This window comes from Syngnathus floridae, chromosome 17, assembly GCF_059516105.1.
Source record: "Syngnathus floridae isolate MCC-2025c chromosome 17, RoL_Sflo_1.0, whole genome shotgun sequence".
In the NCBI taxonomy this organism is placed as follows: domain Eukaryota; kingdom Metazoa; phylum Chordata; class Actinopteri; order Syngnathiformes; family Syngnathidae; genus Syngnathus; species Syngnathus floridae.
In genome coordinates, this window is record NC_142429.1 from 9,135,020 (window position 1) to 9,155,533 (window position 20,514).

Genomic DNA, 20,514 nt, shown 5'->3' on the forward strand with positions numbered 1-20,514 from the left:
TTTAACGTAGTTGTATCGATCTGTTTATTGTAGGCGAGCTTGTCATACAATGGAAAACGTTTCTGGTAGGAAGGTCTAACGAGTGTTATTTTACATATTACTTACGTTAAGAATTTTAGCTATAAAATTGTTCAACAAGATGCCTGCTTGTTTTATTACATCCAACAAAATGCGAATTGTATTTTATGGCTTTTACGAGGAGTCTTGAACGTAGCACAATAGGGGGTGACGTCACCGTCAACATGACAGCGCAAACAGCAGCGCCCTCCTGCTCATTTTTATTGGTTAGTACCTTTTTTACGCACGGACAATGTATGATTTATTCATATAAAGGCCGGTCCGCAAAAATATTTCTGACACGTAACCGGTCCGTGATGCAAAAAAAGGTTGGGGACCACCGAGCTATTCACTTGTGAGCTGCTCGATAAAACCATATATGTTCATTTCAATACCAGCGAAGGTTCCATAGTATAGTGGTTAGTACTCTGGACTTTAACCCCTGCGACTCGGGTTCAAATCTCAGCAGAACCTTAAAATCTTTTATCATGGAAAAATTTGCAACACAATTGCTTGTGCGTTGCCCCATAAAACCATGTATGTTCCATGCAATTGGAGGAAGGGTTCCATAGTGTAGTGGTTAATGCGCTGACCTTAACCACCAGTGACTCAGGTTCGAATCCCAGTAGGATCTAGAATCTTTTATCATGTAAAGAGTTTTAACACAGTTGCATGTGTGCTACTCCATAAAACCACAAATGTTCCATGTAATAGTGGCGAGGGTTCCATAGTGTAGTGGTTAGTGCTATGGACATTAACACCAGCGACTCTGGTTCAAATCCCAGCATGACCCATAATATTTTATCATAGAAAGATTTGCAACACAGTTGCTCGTGCGCTGCCCCATAAAACCATTAATGTTCCATCTAATAGGAGAGAGGGTTCCATAGTGTAGTGGTTAATCCTCTGGACTTTACCCCCAGCGACTCGGGTTCACATCCCAGTAGGACCTAAAATATTTTATCATATAAAAATTTGCAACACAGTTGCTTGTGTGCTACTCCATAAACCCACATATGTTCCATGCAATAGGAGCGAGGCTTCCATAGTGTAGTTGTTAGTGCTCTGGACTTTAACCCCAGCGACCCCGGTTCAAATCCCAGATAACCCATAATATTTTATCAGGGAAAAATATGCAACACAGCTATGGTTAGGGTCAGGGTTAGAGCCAGAGTTAGAGCTAGTGCTAGGGTTAGGTTTAGTGTTAGGGTTTGTGTTAGGCTTAGGCTTGCTTTTGCTGTGCTGAGGCTTAGGGTTAGGCTTGCTCTTGCTGTGGTTAGGGTTAGGGTTAGGGTTTGTGTTAGGCTTAGGCTTGCTTTTGCTGTGCTGAGGCTTAGGGTTAGGCTTGCTCTTGCTGTGGTTAGGGTTAGGGTTAGGGTTTGTGTTAGGCTTAGGCTTGCTTTTGCTGTGCTGAGGCTGAGGCTTAGGGTTAGGCTTTCTCTTGCTGTGGTTAGGGTTAGGGTTAGGGTTTGTGTTAGGCTTAGGCTTGCTTTTGCTGTGCTGAGGCTTAGGGTTAGGCTTGCTCTTGCTGTGGTTAGGGTTAGGGTTAGGGTTTGTGTTAGGCTTAGGCTTGCTTTTGCTGTGCTGAGGCTGAGGCTTAGGGTTAGGCTTGCTCTTGCTGTGGTTAGGGTTAGGGTTAGGGTTTGTGTTAGGCTTAGGCTTGCTTTTGCTGTGCTGAGGCTGAGGCTTAGGGTTAGGCTTTCTCTTGCTGTGGTTAGGGTTAGGGTTAGGGTTTGTGTTAGGCTTAGGCTTGCTTTTGCTGTGCTGAGGCTTAGGGTTAGGCTTGCTCTTGCTGTGGTTAGGGTTAGGGTTAGGGTTTGTGTTAGGCTTAGGCTTGCTTTTGCTGTGCTGAGGCTGAGGCTTAGGGTTAGGCTTGCTCTTGCTGTGGTTAGGGTTAGGGTTAGGGTTTGTGTTAGGCTTAGGCTTGCTTTTGCTGTGCTGAGGCTGAGGCTTAGGGTTAGGCTTTCTCTTGCTGTGGTTAGGGTTAGGGTTAGGGTTTGTGTTAGGCTTAGGCTTGCTTTTGCTGTGCTGAGGCTTAGGGTTAGGCTTGCTCTTGCTGTGGTTAGGGTTAGGGTTAGGGTTTGTGTTAGGCTTAGGCTTGCTTTTGCTGTGCTGAGGCTTAGGGTTAGGCTTGCTCTTGCTGTGGTTAGGGTTAGGGTTAGGGTTTGTGTTAGGCTTAGGCTTGCTTTTGCTGTGCTGAGGCTGAGGCTTAGGGTTAGGCTTTCTCTTGCTGTGGTTAGGGTTAGGGTTAGGGTTTGTGTTAGGCTTAGGCTTGCTTTTGCTGTGCTGAGGCTTAGGGTTAGGCTTGCTCTTGCTGTGGTTAGGGTTAGGGTTAGGGTTTGTGTTAGGCTTAGGCTTGCTTTTGCTGTGCTGAGGCTGAGGCTTAGGGTTAGGCTTGCTCTTGCTGTGGTTAGGGTTAGGGTTAGGGTTTGTGTTAGGCTTAGGCTTGCTTTTGCTGTGCTGAGGCTTAGGGTTAGCTTGCTCTTGCTGTGGTTAGGGTTAGGGTTAGGGTTTGTGTTAGGCTTAGGCTTGCTTTTGCTGTGCTGAGGCTGAGGCTTAGGGTTAGGCTTGCTCTTGCTGTGGTTAGGGTTAGGGTTAGGGTTTGTGTTAGGCTTAGGCTTGCTTTTGCTGTGCTGAGGCTTAGGGTTAGGCTTGCTCTTGCTGTGGTTAGGGTTAGGGTTAGGGTTTGTGTTAGGCTTAGGCTTGCTTTTGCTGTGCTGAGGCTGAGGCTTAGGGTTAGGCTTGCTCTTGCTGTGGTTAGGGTTAGGGTTAGGGTTTGTGTTAGGCTTAGGCTTGCTTTTGCTGTGCTGAGGCTTAGGGTTAGCTTGCTCTTGCTGTGGTTAGGGTTAGGGTTAGGGTTTGTGTTAGGCTTAGGCTTGCTTTTGCTGTGCTGAGGCTGAGGCTTAGGGTTAGGCTTGCTCTTGCTGTGGTTAGGGTTAGGGTTAGGGTTTGTGTTAGGCTTAGGCTTGCTTTTGCTGTGCTGAGGCTGAGGCTTAGGGTTAGGCTTGCTCTTGCTGTGGTTAGGGTTAGGGTTAGGGTTTGTGTTAGGCTTAGGCTTGCTTTTGCTGTGCTGAGGCTTAGGGTTAGGCTTGCTCTTGCTGTGGTTAGGGTTAGGGTTAGGGTTTGTGTTAGGCTTAGGCTTGCTTTTGCTGTGCTGAGGCTTAGGGTTAGGCTTGCTCTTGCTGTGGTTAGGGTTAGGGTTAGGGTTTGTGTTAGGCTTAGGCTTGCTTTTGCTGTGCTGAGGCTGAGGCTTAGGGTTAGGCTTGCTCTTGCTGTGGTTAGGGTTAGGGTTAGGGTTTGTGTTAGGCTTAGGCTTGCTTTTGCTGTGCTGAGGCTGAGGCTTAGGGTTAGGCTTGCTCTTGCTGTGGTTAGGGTTAGGGTTTGTGTTAGGCTTAGGCTTGCTTTTGCTGTGCTGAGGCTTAGGGTTAGGCTTGCTCTTGCTGTGGTTAGGGTTAGGGTTAGGGTTTGTGTTAAGCTTAGGCTTGCTTTTGCTGTGCTGAGGCTTAGGGTTAGGCTTGCTCTTGCTGTGGTTAGGGTTAGGGTTAGGTTTTGTGTTAGGCTTAGGCTTGCTTTTGCTGTGCTGAGGCTTAGGGTTAGGCTTGCTCTTGCTGTGGTTAGGGTTAGGGTTAGGGTTTGTGTTAGGCTTAGGCTTGCTTTTGCCCTGCTGAGGCTTAGGGTTAGGCTTGCTCTTGCTGTGGTTAGGGTTAGGGTTAGGGTTTGTGTTAGGCTTAGGCTTGCTTTTGCTGTGCTGAGGCTGAGGCTTAGGGTTAGGCTTGCTCTTGCTGTGGTTAGGGTTAGGGTTAGGGTTTGTGTTAGGCTTAGGCTTGCTTTTGCTGTGCTGAGGCTGAGGCTTAGGGTTAGGCTTGCTCTTGCTGTGGTTAGGGTTAGGGTTAGGGTTTGTGTTAGGCTTAGGCTTGCTTTTGCTGTGCTGAGGCTGAGGCTTAGGGTTAGGCTTGCTCTTGCTGTGGTTAGGGTTAGGGTTAGGGTTTGTGTTAGGCTTAGGCTTGCTTTTGCTGTGCTGAGGCTTAGGGTTAGGCTTGCTCTTGCTGTGGTTAGGGTTAGGGTTAGGGTTTGTGTTAGGCTTAGGCTTGCTTTTGCTGTGCTGAGGCTTAGGGTTAGGCTTGCTCTTGCTGTGGTTAGGGTTAGGGTTAGGGTTTGTGTTAGGCTTAGGCTTGCTTTTGCTGTGCTGAGGCTTAGGGTTAGGCTTGCTCTTGCTGTGGTTAGGGTTAGGGTTAGGGTTTGTGTGAGGCTTAGGCTTGCTTTTGCTGTGCTGAGGCTGAGGCTTAGGGTTAGGCTTGCTCTTGCTGTGGTTAGGGTTAGGGTTAGGGTTTGTGTGAGGCTTAGGCTTGCTTTTGCTGTGCTGAGGCTGAGGCTTAGGGTTAGGCTTGCTCTTGCTGTGGTTAGGGTTAGGGTTAGGGTTTGTGTTAGGCTTAGGCTTGCTTTTGCTGTGCTGAGGCTTAGGGTTAGGCTTGCTCTTGCTGTGGTTAGGGTTAGGGTTAGGGTTTGTGTTAAGCTTAGGCTTGCTTTTGCTGTGCTGAGGCTTAGGGTTAGGCTTGCTCTTGCTGTGGTTAGGGTTAGGGTTAGGGTTTGTGTTAGGCTTAGGCTTGCTTTTGCTGTGCTGAGGCTTAGGGTTAGGCTTGCTCTTGCTGTGGTTAGGGTTAGGGTTAGGGTTTGTGTTAGGCTTAGGCTTGCTTTTGCTGTGCTGAGGCTGAGGCTTAGGGTTAGGCTTGCTCTGGCTGTGGTTAGGGTTAGGGTTAGGGTTTGTGTTAGGCTTAGGCTTGCTTTTGCTGTGCTGAGGCTTAGGGTTAGGTCCATAAAACCACATATGTTCCATGCAATAGCAGCGAGGGTTCCATAGTGTAGTGGTTAGTGCTCTGGCCATTAACCCCAGCCACCCCGGTTCAAATCCCAGATAACCCATAATATTTTATCATGTTAAAATTTGCAACTAACACAAACCCTAACCCTAACCACAGCAAGAGCAAGCCTAACCCTAAGCCTCAGCACAGCAAAAGCAAGCCTAAGCCTAACACAAACCCTAACCCTAACCCTAACCACAGCAAGAGCAAGCCTAACCCTAAGCCTCAGCCTCAGCACAGCAAAAGCAAGCCTAAGCCCAACACAAACCCTAACCCTAACCCTAACCACAGCAAGAGCAAGCCTAACCCTAAGCCTCAGCACAGCAAAAGCAAGCCTAAGCTTAACACAAACCCTAACCCTAACCCTAACCACAGCAAGAGCAAGCCTAACCCTAAGCCTCAGCACAGCAAAAGCAAGCCTAAGCCTAACACAAACCCTAACCCTAACCCTAACCACAGCAAGAGCAAGCCTAACCCTAAGCCTCAGCCTCAGCACAGCAAAAGCAAGCCTAAGCCTCACACAAACCCTAACCCTAACCCTAAGCACAGCAAGAGCAAGCCTAACCCTAAGCCTCAGCCTCAGCACAGCAAAAGCAAGCCTAAGCCTCACACAAACCCTAACCCTAACCCTAACCACAGCAAGAGCAAGCCTAACCCTAAGCCTCAGCACAGCAAAAGCAAGCCTAAGCCTAACACAAACCCTAACAGTAACCCTAACCCTAACCACAGCAAGCCTAACCCTAAGCCTCAGCACAGCAAAAGCAAGCCTAAGCCTAACACAAACCCTAACCCTAACCCTAACCACAGCAAGAGCAAGCCTAACCCTAAGCCTCAGCACAGCAAAAGCAAGCCTAAGCCTAACACAAACCCTAACCCTAACCCTAACCACAGCAAGAGCAAGCCTAACCCTAAGCCTCAGCCTCAGCACAGCAAAAGCAAGCCTAAGCCTAACACAAACCCTAACCCTAACCCTAACCACAGCAAGAGCAAGCCTAACCCTAAGCCTCAGCCTCAGCACAGCAAAAGCAAGCCTAAGCCTAACACAAACCCTAACCCTAACCCTAACCACAGCAAGAGCAAGCCTAACCCTAAGCCTCAGCCTCAGCACAGCAAAAGCAAGCCTAAGCCTAACACAAACCCTAACCCTAACCCTAACCACAGCAAGAGCAAGCCTAACCCTAAGCCTCAGCAGGGCAAAAGCAAGCCTAAGCCTAACACAAACCCTAACCCTAACCCTAACCACAGCAAGAGCAAGCCTAACCCTAAGCCTCAGCACAGCAAAAGCAAGTCTAAGCCTAACACAAAACCTAACCCTAACCCTAACCACAGCAAGAGCAAGCCTAACCCTAAGCCTCAGCACAGCAAAAGCAAGCCTAAGCTTAACACAAACCCTAACCCTAACCCTAACCACAGCAAGAGCAAGCCTAACCCTAAGCCTCAGCACAGCAAAAGCAAGCCTAAGCCTAACACAAACCCTAACCCTAACCCTAACCACAGCAAGAGCAAGCCTAACCCTAAGCCTCAGCCTCAGCACAGCAAAAGCAAGCCTAAGCCTAACACAAACCCTAACCCTAACCCTAACCACAGCAAGAGCAAGCCTAACCCTAAGCCTCAGCCTCAGCACAGCAAAAGCAAGCCTAAGCCTAACACAAACCCTAACCCTAACCCTAACCACAGCAAGAGCAAGCCTAACCCTAAGCCTCAGCACAGCAAAAGCAAGCCTAAGCCTAACACAAACCCTAACCCTAACCCTAACCACAGCAAGAGCAAGCCTAACCCTAAGCCTCAGCCTCAGCACAGCAAAAGCAAGCCTAAGCCCAACACAAACCCTAACCCTAACCCTAACCACAGCAAGAGCAAGCCTAACCCTAAGCCTCAGCCTCAGCACAGCAAAAGCAAGCCTAAGCCTAACACAAACCCTAACCCTAACCCTAACCACAGCAAGAGCAAGCCTAACCCTAAGCCTCAGCCTCAGCACAGCAAAAGCAAGCCTAAGCCTAACACAAACCCTAACCCTAACCCTAACCACAGCAAGAGCAAGCCTAACCCTAAGCCTCAGCCTCAGCACAGCAAAAGCAAGCCTAAGCCTAACACAAACCCTAACCCTAACCCTAACCACAGCAATAGCAAGCCTAACCCTAAGCCTCAGCACAGCAAAAGCAAGCCTAAACCTAACACAAACCCTAACCCTAACCCTAACCACAGCAAGCCTAACCCTAAGCCTCAGCCTCAGCACAGCAAAAGCAAGCCTAAGCCTAACACAAACCCTAACCCTAACCACAGCAAGAGCAAGCCTAACCCTAAGCCTCAGCACAGCAAAAGCAAGCCTAAGCCTAACACAAACCCTAACCCTAACCCTAACCACAGCAAGAGCAAGCCTAACCCTAAGCCTCAGCCTCAGCACAGCAAAAGCAAGCCTAAGCCTAACACAAACCCTAACCCTAACCCTAACCACAGCAATAGCAAGCCTAACCCTAAGCCTCAGCACAGCAAAAGCAAGCCTAAACCTAACACAAACCCTAACCCTAACCCTAACCACAGCAAGCCTAACCCTAAGCCTCAGCCTCAGCACAGCAAAAGCAAGCCTAAGCCTAACACAAACCCTAACCCTAACCACAGCAAGAGCAAGCCTAACCCTAAGCCTCAGCACAGCAAAAGCAAGCCTAAGCCTAACACAAACACTAACCCTAACCCTAACCACAGCAAGAGCAAGCCTAACCCTAAGCCTCAGCCTCAGCACAGCAAAAGCAAGCCTAAGCCCAACACAAACCCTAACCCTAACCCTAACCACAGCAAGAGCAAGCCTAACCCTAAGCCTCAGCCTCAGCACAGCAAAAGCAAGCCTAAGCCTAACACAAACCCTAACCCTAACCCTAACCACAGCAAGAGCAAGCCTAACCCTAAGCCTCAGCACAGCAAAAGCAAGCCTAAGCCTAACACAAACCCTAACCCTAACCACAGCAAGCCTAACCCTAAGCCTCAGCACAGCAAAAGCAAGCCTAAGCCTAACACAAACCCTAACCCTAACCCTAACCCTAACCACAGCAAGAGCAAGCCTAACCCTAAGCCTCAGCACAGCAAAAGCAAGCCTAAGCCTAACACAAACCCTAACCCTAACCCTAACCACAGCAAGAGCAAGCCTAACCCTAAGCCTCAGCACAGCAAAAGCAAGCCTAAGCCTCACACAAACCCTAACCCTAACCCTAACCACAGCAAGAGCAAGCCTAACCCTAAGCCTCAGCCTCACCACAGCAAAAGCAAGCCTAAGCCTAACACAAACCCTAACCCTAACCCTAACCACAGCAAGAGCAAGCCTAACCCTAAGCCTCAGCCTCAGCACAGCAAAAGCAAGCCTAAGCCTAACACAAACCCTAACCCTAACCCTAACCCTAACCACAGCAAGAGCAAGCCTAACCCTCAGCCTCAGCACAGCAAAAGCAAGCCTAAGCCTAACACAAACCCTAACCCTAACCCTAACCACAGCAAGAGCAAGCCTAACCCTAAGCCTCAGCCTCAGCACAGCAAAAGCAAGCCTAAGCCCAACACAAACCCTAACCCTAACCCTAACCACAGCAAGAGCAAGCCTAACCCTAAGCCTCAGCACAGCAAAAGCAAGCCTAAGCCTAACACAAACCCTAACCCTAACCCTAACCACAGCAAGAGCAAGCCTAACCCTAAGCCTCAGCCTCAGCACAGCAAAAGCAAGCCTAAGCCTAACACAAACCCTAACCCTAACCCTAACCACAGCAAGAGCAAGCCTAACCCTAAGCCTCAGCCTCAGCACAGCAAAAGCAAGCCTAAGCCTAACACAAACCCTAACCCTAACCACAGCAAGAGCAAGCCTAACCCTAAGCCTCAGCCTCAGCACAGCAAAAGCAAGCCTAAGCCTAACACAAACCCTAACCCTAACCCTAACCACAGCAAGAGCAAGCCTAACCCTAAGCCTCAGCAGGGCAAAAGCAAGCCTAAGCCTAACACAAACCCTAACCCTAACCCTAACCACAGCAAGAGCAAGCCTAACCCTAAGCCTCAGCACAGCAAAAGCAAGCCTAAGCCTAACACAAAACCTAACCCTAACCCTAACCACAGCAAGAGCAAGCCTAACCCTAAGCCTCAGCACAGCAAAAGCAAGCCTAAGCTTAACACAAACCCTAACCCTAACCCTAACCACAGCAAGAGCAAGCCTAACCCTAAGCCTCAGCACAGCAAAAGCAAGCCTAAGCCTAACACAAACCCTAACCCTAACCCTAACCACAGCAAGAGCAAGCCTAACCCTAAGCCTCAGCCTCAGCACAGCAAAAGCAAGCCTAAGCCTAACACAAACCCTAACCCTAACCCTAACCACAGCAAGAGCAAGCCTAACCCTAAGCCTCAGCCTCAGCACAGCAAAAGCAAGCCTAAGCCTAACACAAACCCTAACCCTAACCCTAACCACAGCAAGAGCAAGCCTAACCCTAAGCCTCAGCACAGCAAAAGCAAGCCTAAGCCTAACACAAACCCTAACCCTAACCCTAACCACAGCAAGAGCAAGCCTAACCCTAAGCCTCAGCCTCAGCACAGCAAAAGCAAGCCTAAGCCCAACACAAACCCTAACCCTAACCCTAACCACAGCAAGAGCAAGCCTAACCCTAAGCCTCAGCCTCAGCACAGCAAAAGCAAGCCTAAGCCTAACACAAACCCTAACCCTAACCCTAACCACAGCAAGAGCAAGCCTAACCCTAAGCCTCAGCCTCAGCACAGCAAAAGCAAGCCTAAGCCTAACACAAACCCTAACCCTAACCCTAACCACAGCAAGAGCAAGCCTAACCCTAAGCCTCAGCCTCAGCACAGCAAAAGCAAGCCTAAGCCTAACACAAACCCTAACCCTAACCCTAACCACAGCAATAGCAAGCCTAACCCTAAGCCTCAGCACAGCAAAAGCAAGCCTAAACCTAACACAAACCCTAACCCTAACCCTAACCACAGCAAGCCTAACCCTAAGCCTCAGCCTCAGCACAGCAAAAGCAAGCCTAAGCCTAACACAAACCCTAACCCTAACCACAGCAAGAGCAAGCCTAACCCTAAGCCTCAGCACAGCAAAAGCAAGCCTAAGCCTAACACAAACCCTAACCCTAACCCTAACCACAGCAAGAGCAAGCCTAACCCTAAGCCTCAGCCTCAGCACAGCAAAAGCAAGCCTAAGCCTAACACAAACCCTAACCCTAACCCTAACCACAGCAATAGCAAGCCTAACCCTAAGCCTCAGCACAGCAAAAGCAAGCCTAAACCTAACACAAACCCTAACCCTAACCCTAACCACAGCAAGCCTAACCCTAAGCCTCAGCCTCAGCACAGCAAAAGCAAGCCTAAGCCTAACACAAACCCTAACCCTAACCACAGCAAGAGCAAGCCTAACCCTAAGCCTCAGCACAGCAAAAGCAAGCCTAAGCCTAACACAAACACTAACCCTAACCCTAACCACAGCAAGAGCAAGCCTAACCCTAAGCCTCAGCCTCAGCACAGCAAAAGCAAGCCTAAGCCCAACACAAACCCTAACCCTAACCCTAACCACAGCAAGAGCAAGCCTAACCCTAAGCCTCAGCCTCAGCACAGCAAAAGCAAGCCTAAGCCTAACACAAACCCTAACCCTAACCCTAACCACAGCAAGAGCAAGCCTAACCCTAAGCCTCAGCACAGCAAAAGCAAGCCTAAGCCTAACACAAACCCTAACCCTAACCACAGCAAGCCTAACCCTAAGCCTCAGCACAGCAAAAGCAAGCCTAAGCCTAACACAAACCCTAACCCTAACCCTAACCCTAACCACAGCAAGAGCAAGCCTAACCCTAAGCCTCAGCACAGCAAAAGCAAGCCTAAGCCTAACACAAACCCTAACCCTAACCCTAACCACAGCAAGAGCAAGCCTAACCCTAAGCCTCAGCACAGCAAAAGCAAGCCTAAGCCTCACACAAACCCTAACCCTAACCCTAACCACAGCAAGAGCAAGCCTAACCCTAAGCCTCAGCCTCACCACAGCAAAAGCAAGCCTAAGCCTAACACAAACCCTAACCCTAACCCTAACCACAGCAAGAGCAAGCCTAACCCTAAGCCTCAGCCTCAGCACAGCAAAAGCAAGCCTAAGCCTAACACAAACCCTAACCCTAACCCTAACCCTAACCACAGCAAGAGCAAGCCTAACCCTCAGCCTCAGCACAGCAAAAGCAAGCCTAAGCCTAACACAAACCCTAACCCTAACCCTAACCACAGCAAGAGCAAGCCTAACCCTAAGCCTCAGCCTCAGCACAGCAAAAGCAAGCCTAAGCCCAACACAAACCCTAACCCTAACCCTAACCACAGCAAGAGCAAGCCTAACCCTAAGCCTCAGCACAGCAAAAGCAAGCCTAAGCCTAACACAAACCCTAACCCTAACCCTAACCACAGCAAGAGCAAGCCTAACCCTAAGCCTCAGCCTCAGCACAGCAAAAGCAAGCCTAAGCCTAACACAAACCCTAACCCTAACCCTAACCACAGCAAGAGCAAGCCTAACCCTAAGCCTCAGCCTCAGCACAGCAAAAGCAAGCCTAAGCCTAACACAAACCCTAACCCTAACCCTAACCACAGCAAGAGCAAGCCTAACCCTAAGCCTCAGCCTCAGCACAGCAAAAGCAAGCCTAAGCCTAACACAAACCCTAACCCTAACCCTAACCACAGCAAGAGCAAGCCTAACCCTAAGCCTCAGCACAGCAAAAGCAAGCCTAAGCCTAACACAAACCCTAACCCTAACCCTAACCACAGCAAGAGCAAGCCTAACCCTAAGCCTCAGCACAGCAAAAGCAAGCCTAAGCCCAACACAAACCCTAACCCTAACCCTAACCACAGCAAGAGCAAGCCTAACCCTAAGCCTCAGCACAGCAAAAGCAAGCCTAAGCCCAACACAAACCCTAACCCTAACCCTAACCACAGCAAGAGCAAGCCTAACCCTAAGCCTCAGCCTCAGCACAGCAAAAGCAAGCCTAAGCCTAACACAAACCCTAACCCTAACCCTAACCACAGCAAGAGCAAGCCTAACCCTAAGCCTCAGCCTCAGCACAGCAAAAGCAAGCCTAAGCCTAACACAAACCCTAACCCTAACCCTAACCACAGCAAGAGCAAGCCTAACCCTAAGCCTCAGCACAGCAAAAGCAAGCCTAAGCCTAACACAAACCCTAACCCTAACCCTAACCACAGCAAGAGAAAGCCTAACCCTAAGCCTCAGCCTCAGCACAGCAAAAGCAAGCCTAAGCCTAACACAAACCCTAACCCTAACCCTAACCACAGCAAGAGCAAGCCTAACCCTAAACCTCAGCCTCAGCACAGCAAAAGCAAGCCTAAGCCTAACACAAACCCTAACCCTAACCACAGCAAGAGCAAGCCTAACCCTAAGCCTCAGCACAGCAAAAGCAAGCCTAAGCCTAACACAAACCCTAACCCTAACTCTAACACTAAACCTAACCCTAGCACTAGCTCTAACTCTGTCTCTAACCCTGACCCTAACCATAGCTGTGTTGCAAATTTTTCCCTGATAAAATATTATGGGTTATCTGGGATTTGAACCGGGGTCGCTGGGGTTAAAGTCCAGAGCACTAACCACTACACTACGGAACCCTCGCTCTTACTCCATGGAACATATGTGGTTTTATGGAGTAGCACACTAGCAACTGTGTTAAAACTCTTTCCATGATAAAAGACTTTAGGTTCTGCTGGGATTTGAACCGAGGTCGCTGGGGCTAATGTCCAGAGCACTAACCACTACACTATGGAACCCTAACCCTAGCTCTAACCCTAGCACTAGCTAACACTAGCTCTAACCCTGACCCTAACCCTAGCTGTGTTGCAAATTTTTCCATGATAAAATATTATGGGTTATCTGGGATTTGAACCGGGGTCGCTGGGGTAAAAGTCCAGAGCACTAACCACTACACTATGGAACCCTAACCCTAACCATATCCTATTGCATGGAACATTTGTGGTTTTATGGAGTAGCACAACTGTGTTGCAAATCTTTCCATGATAAAATATTATGGGTCATGCTGAGATTTGAACGAGGGTCACTGGGGCTAATGTCCAGAGCACTAACCACTACTGTGCGGCTTGGTGGCCCGGGACCAAGTGACCCAGGGACCGGTACCAGTCCGCGGCCCAGTAGTTGGGGACATCCGGGTTAGTACATCGCTAGTTAGTGGTTAGTGCATGGTGAACCTAACATTATTTTAGCATCCATGTGGATAGCAAAATACAAAAAACACAGAGGTCTCCACTGTTCATATAACAACCACTTTTATACCCGAATTGTCAATCTGGACATTAACATGAACAAGTAAGCACTGAGGGGTGGCAATGCTCTTTGGCTTATCTCCATGTACAAAATATACAAAATATTTACAAATAAAAAAAGGTCCAAGAATGAATCAGTAATCAACAGAACATTTCTTCAATAGAAAATACTTTGAATGGTCTTCAACAATTGAATGCATTTCTGACACTTTTGAGCCAAAACAATAGCATTGTGTATAATTCATATCCATTTCTCCATTGGAGATTTAAGAGCAGAACATTATGGCTCGAACATTTGAAGCTGAACCTCGTCAGAAAGTGCGTTGAAGCATGAGGTTAAGTGAAAAAAAAACAAAACAAGGCACTAATAGAGAGAAATTCCATAAATCATTCTTTTCTTCATAGTCGTTGCTGATTAGCTGAGTTTTTACAGTAGTCCGGTCTTTTAAGATGTTTCCAGTCCGCTTCACTCTCGCAGCGTTTGACCTTGCAGAAGAAGTGCTTGATGAGAGACTTCGCCTCTGTTTTCACTGTGGGCCAACAGAGACAGATGAGAGGAAGCAAATGTCCATAAGTGGGATATTCATAAAGTTGCAAAAAGGCACAGGGGCTCCTTTGTTTATGACAAAAAAACAGTACAGTAATCATTAATAATCGTTTTACCTTGTCCCTTTTTAAGAGTCCCCCCCTCTGCAAGAAGGTGGGACAAATAGCGAGCGAAGGACTTGAAGAGGTCCTACCGACAAAAAAAAGGAGGAGTTAGCACAAAGTTCCTTTTAAGGAATCGTAGACTTGCTGAAGAACTTGCTCATCTGGCACACCTTGCTGGCAAACTTCCCCCGAGTGTAAAAAGGGTCCAAGTAGCGGACCACCACATCAGCCGCCTCTTTCAACGTCACAGTCTCCGTTGGCTCCTTTACGGTTCTCTTCCGCACGTTGCTCTTGTCCACCAGACGGCTTCGTTTTGCCGGAGGAGGCTCCTCTGGTATTGCTTCTTCAGCGTGGGCCTGTTTGGTAAAGTGAGATAATCAGAGTGGGACGAGCATTTTAAAACCTGACGGAGACGTACCTCTTGTGTCGCGGCTGCATTGTGCTCTTCTGTTGTGTTATGTCCGAGTGGATTCAGTTGTGACGTTTGTGCAGGCGTCCCTCCTTCATCACTGAATTCATCTATGACTATGACTCCAAGTCTGGTCTGTGCTGGCATCACATCCCCAATAACTGGCTCAATAGCACCACCTTCAGGAGAGATCTGCTGTGGGTCAAGGTCTTCATCTGAAATCACGATGCTGGTCTCTTGGCTTTCCTTAATTGTTTGAGACTTGGCAAAATAGTGAGAAATGCTGTGAGAATGTTTTGCAGCTTCCTCCAGCTTCTGCTGCTTCTTGCTCCAGGTTCTCTTTGTGGGGCTGCTCAAGGAGGCAGAGTCGGCGGAGTTTGTTCTCGCTCGGATGGATGACGTCACAGGCAATGGTTTGTCATATTTGCTGAGCAGACTCTGTTGAATCCCGCCAACTGAGCCACCGTTTGATGTTTCCTGGACAGACGCGTTGTCCACCGCCGAGCCTCTCGGCTGTTGTTTTTCAGCTAGTGGGTTGGACGAGCCACAATAACCTGCTCCAATTCTCTTTCGTTTCATCTGGAAGAATGGCAAGAAAATGATTATATGTGAATTCAGTGTGTGAGATGCTCCAACTCACTGAGTAGACTTCCGATGCAGATTTGAACCCATGCAGGTCTTCGGAAAAGGAAGTAGAAGGGGAGGCTTTGTCTTCCTGTGTTACCGTGGTCTCACAACCACCGATGCTCTTCTCCTCGTCTCCTCCGGCTGGTGCTTTCTTCAACTCAGACACCTTGATTGCAAAGTGATGTTTGTCAGTCTCGTCCAAACCTTGTTTTATAAAGCAACATAAGAATGTAGGTGTGCATAAAACCTTCTTCAGTATTGCCGCTTTGTACAAGTTAGACGACTTGCTTCTCTTGAACACCTCATGTTCTATATCCACAGCTAAAGACAGACCACTGCAGTGAAAAGAGGAATAATTCAATATCATTAATAAATTTATAATATTGCTTTTTTTTTTTTAACTGAACTTCAAACAAACCATAAAAATAGGGCAACAACACAAAACATATTTACCCAAAAGAGTCGTCTGCCCCCTGGTGGCCATACAGTGCCTCTTGCAAGAGTGTCAGGCAGTGCTCTCTAGCCTGAAATGCAATTTACATGACTGAATATTGTCCTTGAACAGAAGGCTGAACATTAAAAAAAAAAATACACATAATAGTTACATGCCCCAAAAAGCAGTGGACGACTAAAAGACAGTTGTATTTCTATTTGGCTACATTTGTTTGCAATCTCTATCTCTCAACTTCCGACACATGAGTCACTGAATTCCAGCAACGATGCTAATTAATGCCATAGCTGTGCGGAATGGGTTTGTGGTGTACCTTTACTGGAAGCTTGGGGATCCGCTGACTGTTTGCCTCTTTCAGTGGGCAGTCAGCATCTACAGCAGAATTAGCATAACGCAAAAAATGAGCCTGAGGGGTCCTCATAATAATAATAATAATAATAATAATTTACCTGGAGGAATAAAGTCATCGTTCCCATAGTCATGTCCCTAAAAATAAAACAAACTATGAGATGACTGCAGATAATTAAATGCGAAAATGGCCGACTCACATATCCACTGTCAACTATTGTGTAATATTTGCACTTTGAATCATGAATCAAGTGAAGCTGCCCACAAGTTGCAAACTGTCCGACCCAGCTTCAGTTGTTAATATTTTTTTTTCTCCGTTTACCACAGCTGGCTTCACTTAAGGGGCCCTAAAATGCCAACAGCCGCTGAAAATGTGTTGAGAAGCAAAACACATCCACTCCACACACAGACAATTCCAGGATGGGATCCTGCAAACATGTAGTTGCAAAGTATGTAGTTGCTTCTCAATTACCTTCCTCATGCTCATCTGCTTCCTGAAGAGGTCAGAGAATTCCTTTTTCCTCTTGGCGTCGTCGTCAATAACACTTTCTGTGATTTCGTCATACCTAAGAGGTGCACACAATGTCATCAAATGCAAAAATCAGTATCACAAAAGTCAAGCTACCTCTCAAAGCCATATCCCTTCCTTCCTCCTCCGTAAAGCTCTTGATCGAACCCGAACGGTTTCTTTGGTTCTTTGCTTGGAGCAGCGAAGCTGGTGCTGTAAGCCGCTTCCAGCTGAGCTCGCACACCTTTCGGGTTGGAGCAATAGTCGCAAGCACCCGCGCAGTCCGGCGGCTGGTCCCCGAAAAACTTGGAAATGGTAGCATGGCGGCAACTAATGAGAAGACAGGAAACATATTGAAGAGTTAATATAATTCTGACCTGTTTTGTTGATATTGGTAAATCAGAAACACAGAGCGTATATAATACTCTCTTTTTTTTTTTTAAATGCCGTCTTTGTTTCCTTCCCATTCCACTCAACATTCCATTGTAACGTGGGACTGACTTTGGGACAATTGACAACAGGCAGTTAAGCTCCGCCTCCATTCTGCTTTGGAGTGAAGTTGCGCTACCAAGTGGGGAAATGTTTATTTAAAAAAACCTTCAATCAAAATTGAAAGACAGCTCAAGTACTTTTTCTTGGACCAATAACTAATACTTATTAGTAAAAAGTGCTTCCTGCTTTACTAAAAATTTTCCCAAAATTCCCTAAACTTTGAATTAAGGAAAAACAGGCAGCACGTGTTATGTAACAAGCGCTCTTCACACAGCGCACACGTACACATAAACAAAGGCGGTGCTGGGAGCCACTTTTAACAACATGCAGACTACCTTGCGAGAAAGCGGGACGCTGTTAACAAAGCCATGAAAAAAAACGAGAAAACGCTCCCACGAAGGAGGTGGGGAAAGAGAGACGCACACAAAAAGACTCTTTGCTTCTCCCTGCTTGGACTGAAAAACAGCTTCGGAAGAAAACAAACTACAGTAAGTCGTATTATACTCACAATTCAAACTAAAGTAGGTGAAGCTTTTGTGAATTTCTCCTTGCAGATATAATTGATTTCTCCTGAGATCAGTATGAGGGCTAATTTTATGCAGCACCTGAGGAATTTTGGATGATGAGGTTCTTGTGCCGGCAAGAAAAAAAATAACACTCAGGTAAGAATGTCTGGGAGAAATGTCATGTCTGCTCACGACTGATTTGTGGCTTTTGAAGAACGTCTCTTTCCTGTTTTGCTCTCTCACAACGAGCATCTGATTTTCCCTTTTTTTTTTTATATATATAAATGATGACAGAGAAGGAAAATAAACTATTTGTAAGCATTCCTACAATGCCGGCTTTGTTTATCTCATAAGGATGGACCCCAAAGAGCAAGCAGTGAGTCTTCTAAGCAAGATTTGGGCCAAGCTGCAGAATTTGCCCAATGCCGACCCCGTCGATCTGGGAGCTTTCTTCATCCTCTTAACATTCATCTGTGAGTCTCCGCTCTCAGGTGTGAATAAGAATCTGGATTGTAGTCAAGCTGATTGTTTATTTGCTCTCCTGCAGTGGTGGTTGTTGCCATGGCCGTCCTGATCTGCACGACGTATTGTTGTTGCTGTTGTCGCAAGGCTAAAAAGGAGAGGACTAACCTTTGAATATCTAAACTACACCCAGCTATTATGTGCACTACTTATCCTCATTAAGTTACTTTCAGTCGCTTGTAAAACTTAAAAACTGGTTGACTCTCACGCCTCAGCAAGATGACCTGTTTGCAAATGTGGCCAGGCTGGGTGTGTCCGAGGAGCGAGAAGAAGCCCAGCCCGTTTTAACAACTCAACTGACAGCGAAGTCCTAACTTAGTGCCAAGCCACTTGATGGAGCTGACTGTCAGGACAATCGACATTCCTTGAATCAAATGTCTCCAACATTTGGTTGGAGGACAGGACACATCCAAACCATAATTTAACATATGTTTATTCTGTTTGATGGGACATGGCGATTGAAATGAACATGCCTTTTTTATATTTCAAAACACAATTTATATTTTACTGTCTGCTTTAACCTCATTTGTAAATAATGTTTATTGTACTGAGCTACTGTTAGAGGACAACCTCAAACTACAATTTTTGCTCATTGAGTGGTCAAGTCTGCTCTCTGCTGTACATAAAAGGAAATGAAACCAATTTCTGACTAAACCTTATGCAGCATTAATGGGGAAGTTAACCCAAGATGTTCTTTGTAAAGATTGCTGGTGACTGTCCTGAGCCGTAATTGGCATACAGCATATTAGCCGAAAGAAAATTTGGGGGTTGACACGACAATGTATAAAGCAAAGTGGACATTTACTGGAATAAAACGCTATGAGCCAGTAGACATCATCACTTACCTTTCCTGCTCACAAAAACGAACCATGGCGTCAAAGTCTGTTATGGCCGTGTTGTCCGATTCCTTTGCATAACCTCGTTTGTCCTGCAGGTTTTAAATGATGGTGAAAATATGGTGACATCAATAAAAGTTCAGCTTCTTTTTTTTTTTTTTTTAACTGCAATATTAATCGCTGCTATACTGACCCTTTTCCGTGCCACCTCCTGATTGATGAGGAACAGAATTTGATCCTTATCTTTCCGGGAGTAGTAAATGCGACAAAGGGACGGCAGTCCATCTCTGCCTGCTCGTCCAGATTCTTGATAGTAGCTGGCCATGGATTTTGCCAGGTTCCAATGGGCGACAAACCTGTGGTAATGATGGACAGGGAAATTAAGCTACAGCTAACAAACCAAAAAAAATACTCAACCTAAAGATTTACTGCTTTACCTTACATTGGCCTTGTCGACACCCATACCAAAACTAATAGTGGCTACAATAACAACCACTTTTCCCGCCATCCATTCAGCCTGGGCCTCTGTACGATCTCCTGGCTTCAGACCTGAACATAAAAAAAAATAATAATAATAACTCACAACTTAAGTCTCTGCATGCCGCCAATAGTGGAAGACTTACCAGCATGATAAGGCTTTGCCAGGACACCGAGCTTGGTAAGCTGGTAGGCTACAGTTTCACAACCTTCCCTTGTCCGACAGTAGACAATACCACAACCCTGTCCAAAAACATAAGTCAAGTTTCTGCAGGATCAAACGCATTAATTTCCCAAATCATGCAAATTTGGACCATTATTATGGGTGATGAAGAGTACAGCTCTTGGAAATGTCTGTGTGTATTCATGAATTAACTACCAACCTGTGCTTTTGAGACACCACCAAGTGCTTTTTTAATGAAAGCATGGAGATGATCATAGGGTTTTGGAAGAAGCTCACTGAAGATGACATCATAGTGCAAATTATTGCGAAAAACTGGCGTAGTAAAAGACAGCGGCTGATGCAGCTTCAGGGACTGAGCAATGTCCTCTTGGACCTTTTTAGGAGCTGTTGCTGTGAGAGCTATGCAGGGAATGCCTGGCAAGCTAGCACGCAGTTCGCCCAGTTTCAGATAGTCTGGTCTGAAATCATGACCCCATTGGGAGACGCAGTGAGCCTCATCCACTGCCAGGTAGGACAGCAAGCCCCGGGAGCACAAGTCAGTCAGGTAAGGCTGGAATGATGGAGAAGCTACCATCTCTGGTGTAATGTAGAGTAGCTTGAGCTTTGGGTTTGCACTCTGCAAATCCGTAAGAATCAGCCGGCGCTCACCGACTGCGAGCTTAGAGTTGATGGAGCAAGCGGGGATGTTTAGAGCTCTCAAGTGATCCACTTGGTCCTGGAAAGGAAATATAAAAACAGTGGTGAGTGGGAAATAATTCTACCAGATTTATGTGGATGATGAAACCAAACTGACCTGAATAAGAGCAATTAATGGTGAGATAACCAGAGTGATGCCTGCAGCCAATACAGCAGGTAACTGGAAACACAGGGACTTTCCTGCGCCAGTCGGCATGCACACAAACACATCCCTGTCGCCTACAAGAAAACACACCTTTAATCATTCTAAGAACATCTTGACATAAATATTTCATAACCATCTTTATACTTTAAGAAACTATGCAATTCCTCCTTTGTATTGCAAGGGCTAATATCGAGCAGAGATTACTTCACAACTTGCGCTTGAGTTTTAACTTACCTCGAATAACTGCATTGATAACATTTTCTTGCACTTTAGACCTGAAGCCGTCAAACCCAAAATGGGTATTTAAAGCTTGTTTTAATGTTGTTGTCGTGGCTCGCGCCTCCATTAGCACAACACGGTGGCAGCGTCGCACATTGATGACATCATAGTTGACCTATATATAACCTATTATTTTTTTTAAGTTTTTTTTTCGAATCGGTGAAGGATTTAAATTAAA

At 46.8% G+C, this 20,514-nt stretch overlaps 1 protein-coding gene and 1 long non-coding RNA gene across 2 annotated transcripts; one reads left to right on the forward strand and one right to left on the reverse strand.

The window, feature by feature from the left end:
* Nucleotides 1-13,191: 13,191 nt before the first annotated feature.
* Nucleotides 13,192-20,449, reverse strand: recql5 (RecQ helicase-like 5). Its single transcript, XM_088358332.1, has 18 exons — nt 20,292-20,449; nt 20,010-20,131; nt 19,416-19,931; nt 19,179-19,275; nt 18,993-19,104; nt 18,749-18,911; nt 18,565-18,647; nt 16,317-16,529; nt 16,164-16,257; nt 15,793-15,829; nt 15,657-15,715; nt 15,346-15,416; nt 15,140-15,227; nt 14,906-15,058; nt 14,275-14,844; nt 14,027-14,212; nt 13,869-13,941; nt 13,192-13,735 (listed from the first exon to the last, which is right to left on the reverse strand). Exons 1-18 carry the CDS (start codon nt 20,401-20,403, stop codon nt 13,605-13,607), a joined length of 2,880 nt encoding a protein of 959 aa, XP_088214458.1. The 5' UTR covers nt 20,404-20,449; the 3' UTR covers nt 13,192-13,604.
* On the forward strand, nt 16,134-18,553 carry LOC148384266 (uncharacterized). The gene is made up of 4 exons (XR_015853452.1): nt 16,134-17,179; nt 17,246-17,353; nt 17,552-17,670; nt 17,745-18,553. It is a non-coding gene; the product is annotated as an uncharacterized LOC148384266 (long non-coding RNA).
* Nucleotides 20,450-20,514: the final 65 nt, after the last annotated feature.

Excerpts from the sequence above, each read along its gene's own strand:
- recql5 (XM_088358332.1), bottom strand. The coding sequence starts at position 20,403 with ATGGAGGCGCGAGCCACGACAACAACATTAAAACAAGCTTTAAATACC. Across the intron at positions 19,105-19,178 it reads GGCAAAGCCTTATCATGCTG|GTCTGAAGCCAGGAGATCGT; the intron begins GTAAGTCTTCCA and ends TTTTATGTTCAG. Across the intron at positions 15,417-15,656 it reads TCCCCAAGCTTCCAGTAAAG|GCTAGAGAGCACTGCCTGAC; the intron begins GTACACCACAAA and ends ATTGCATTTCAG.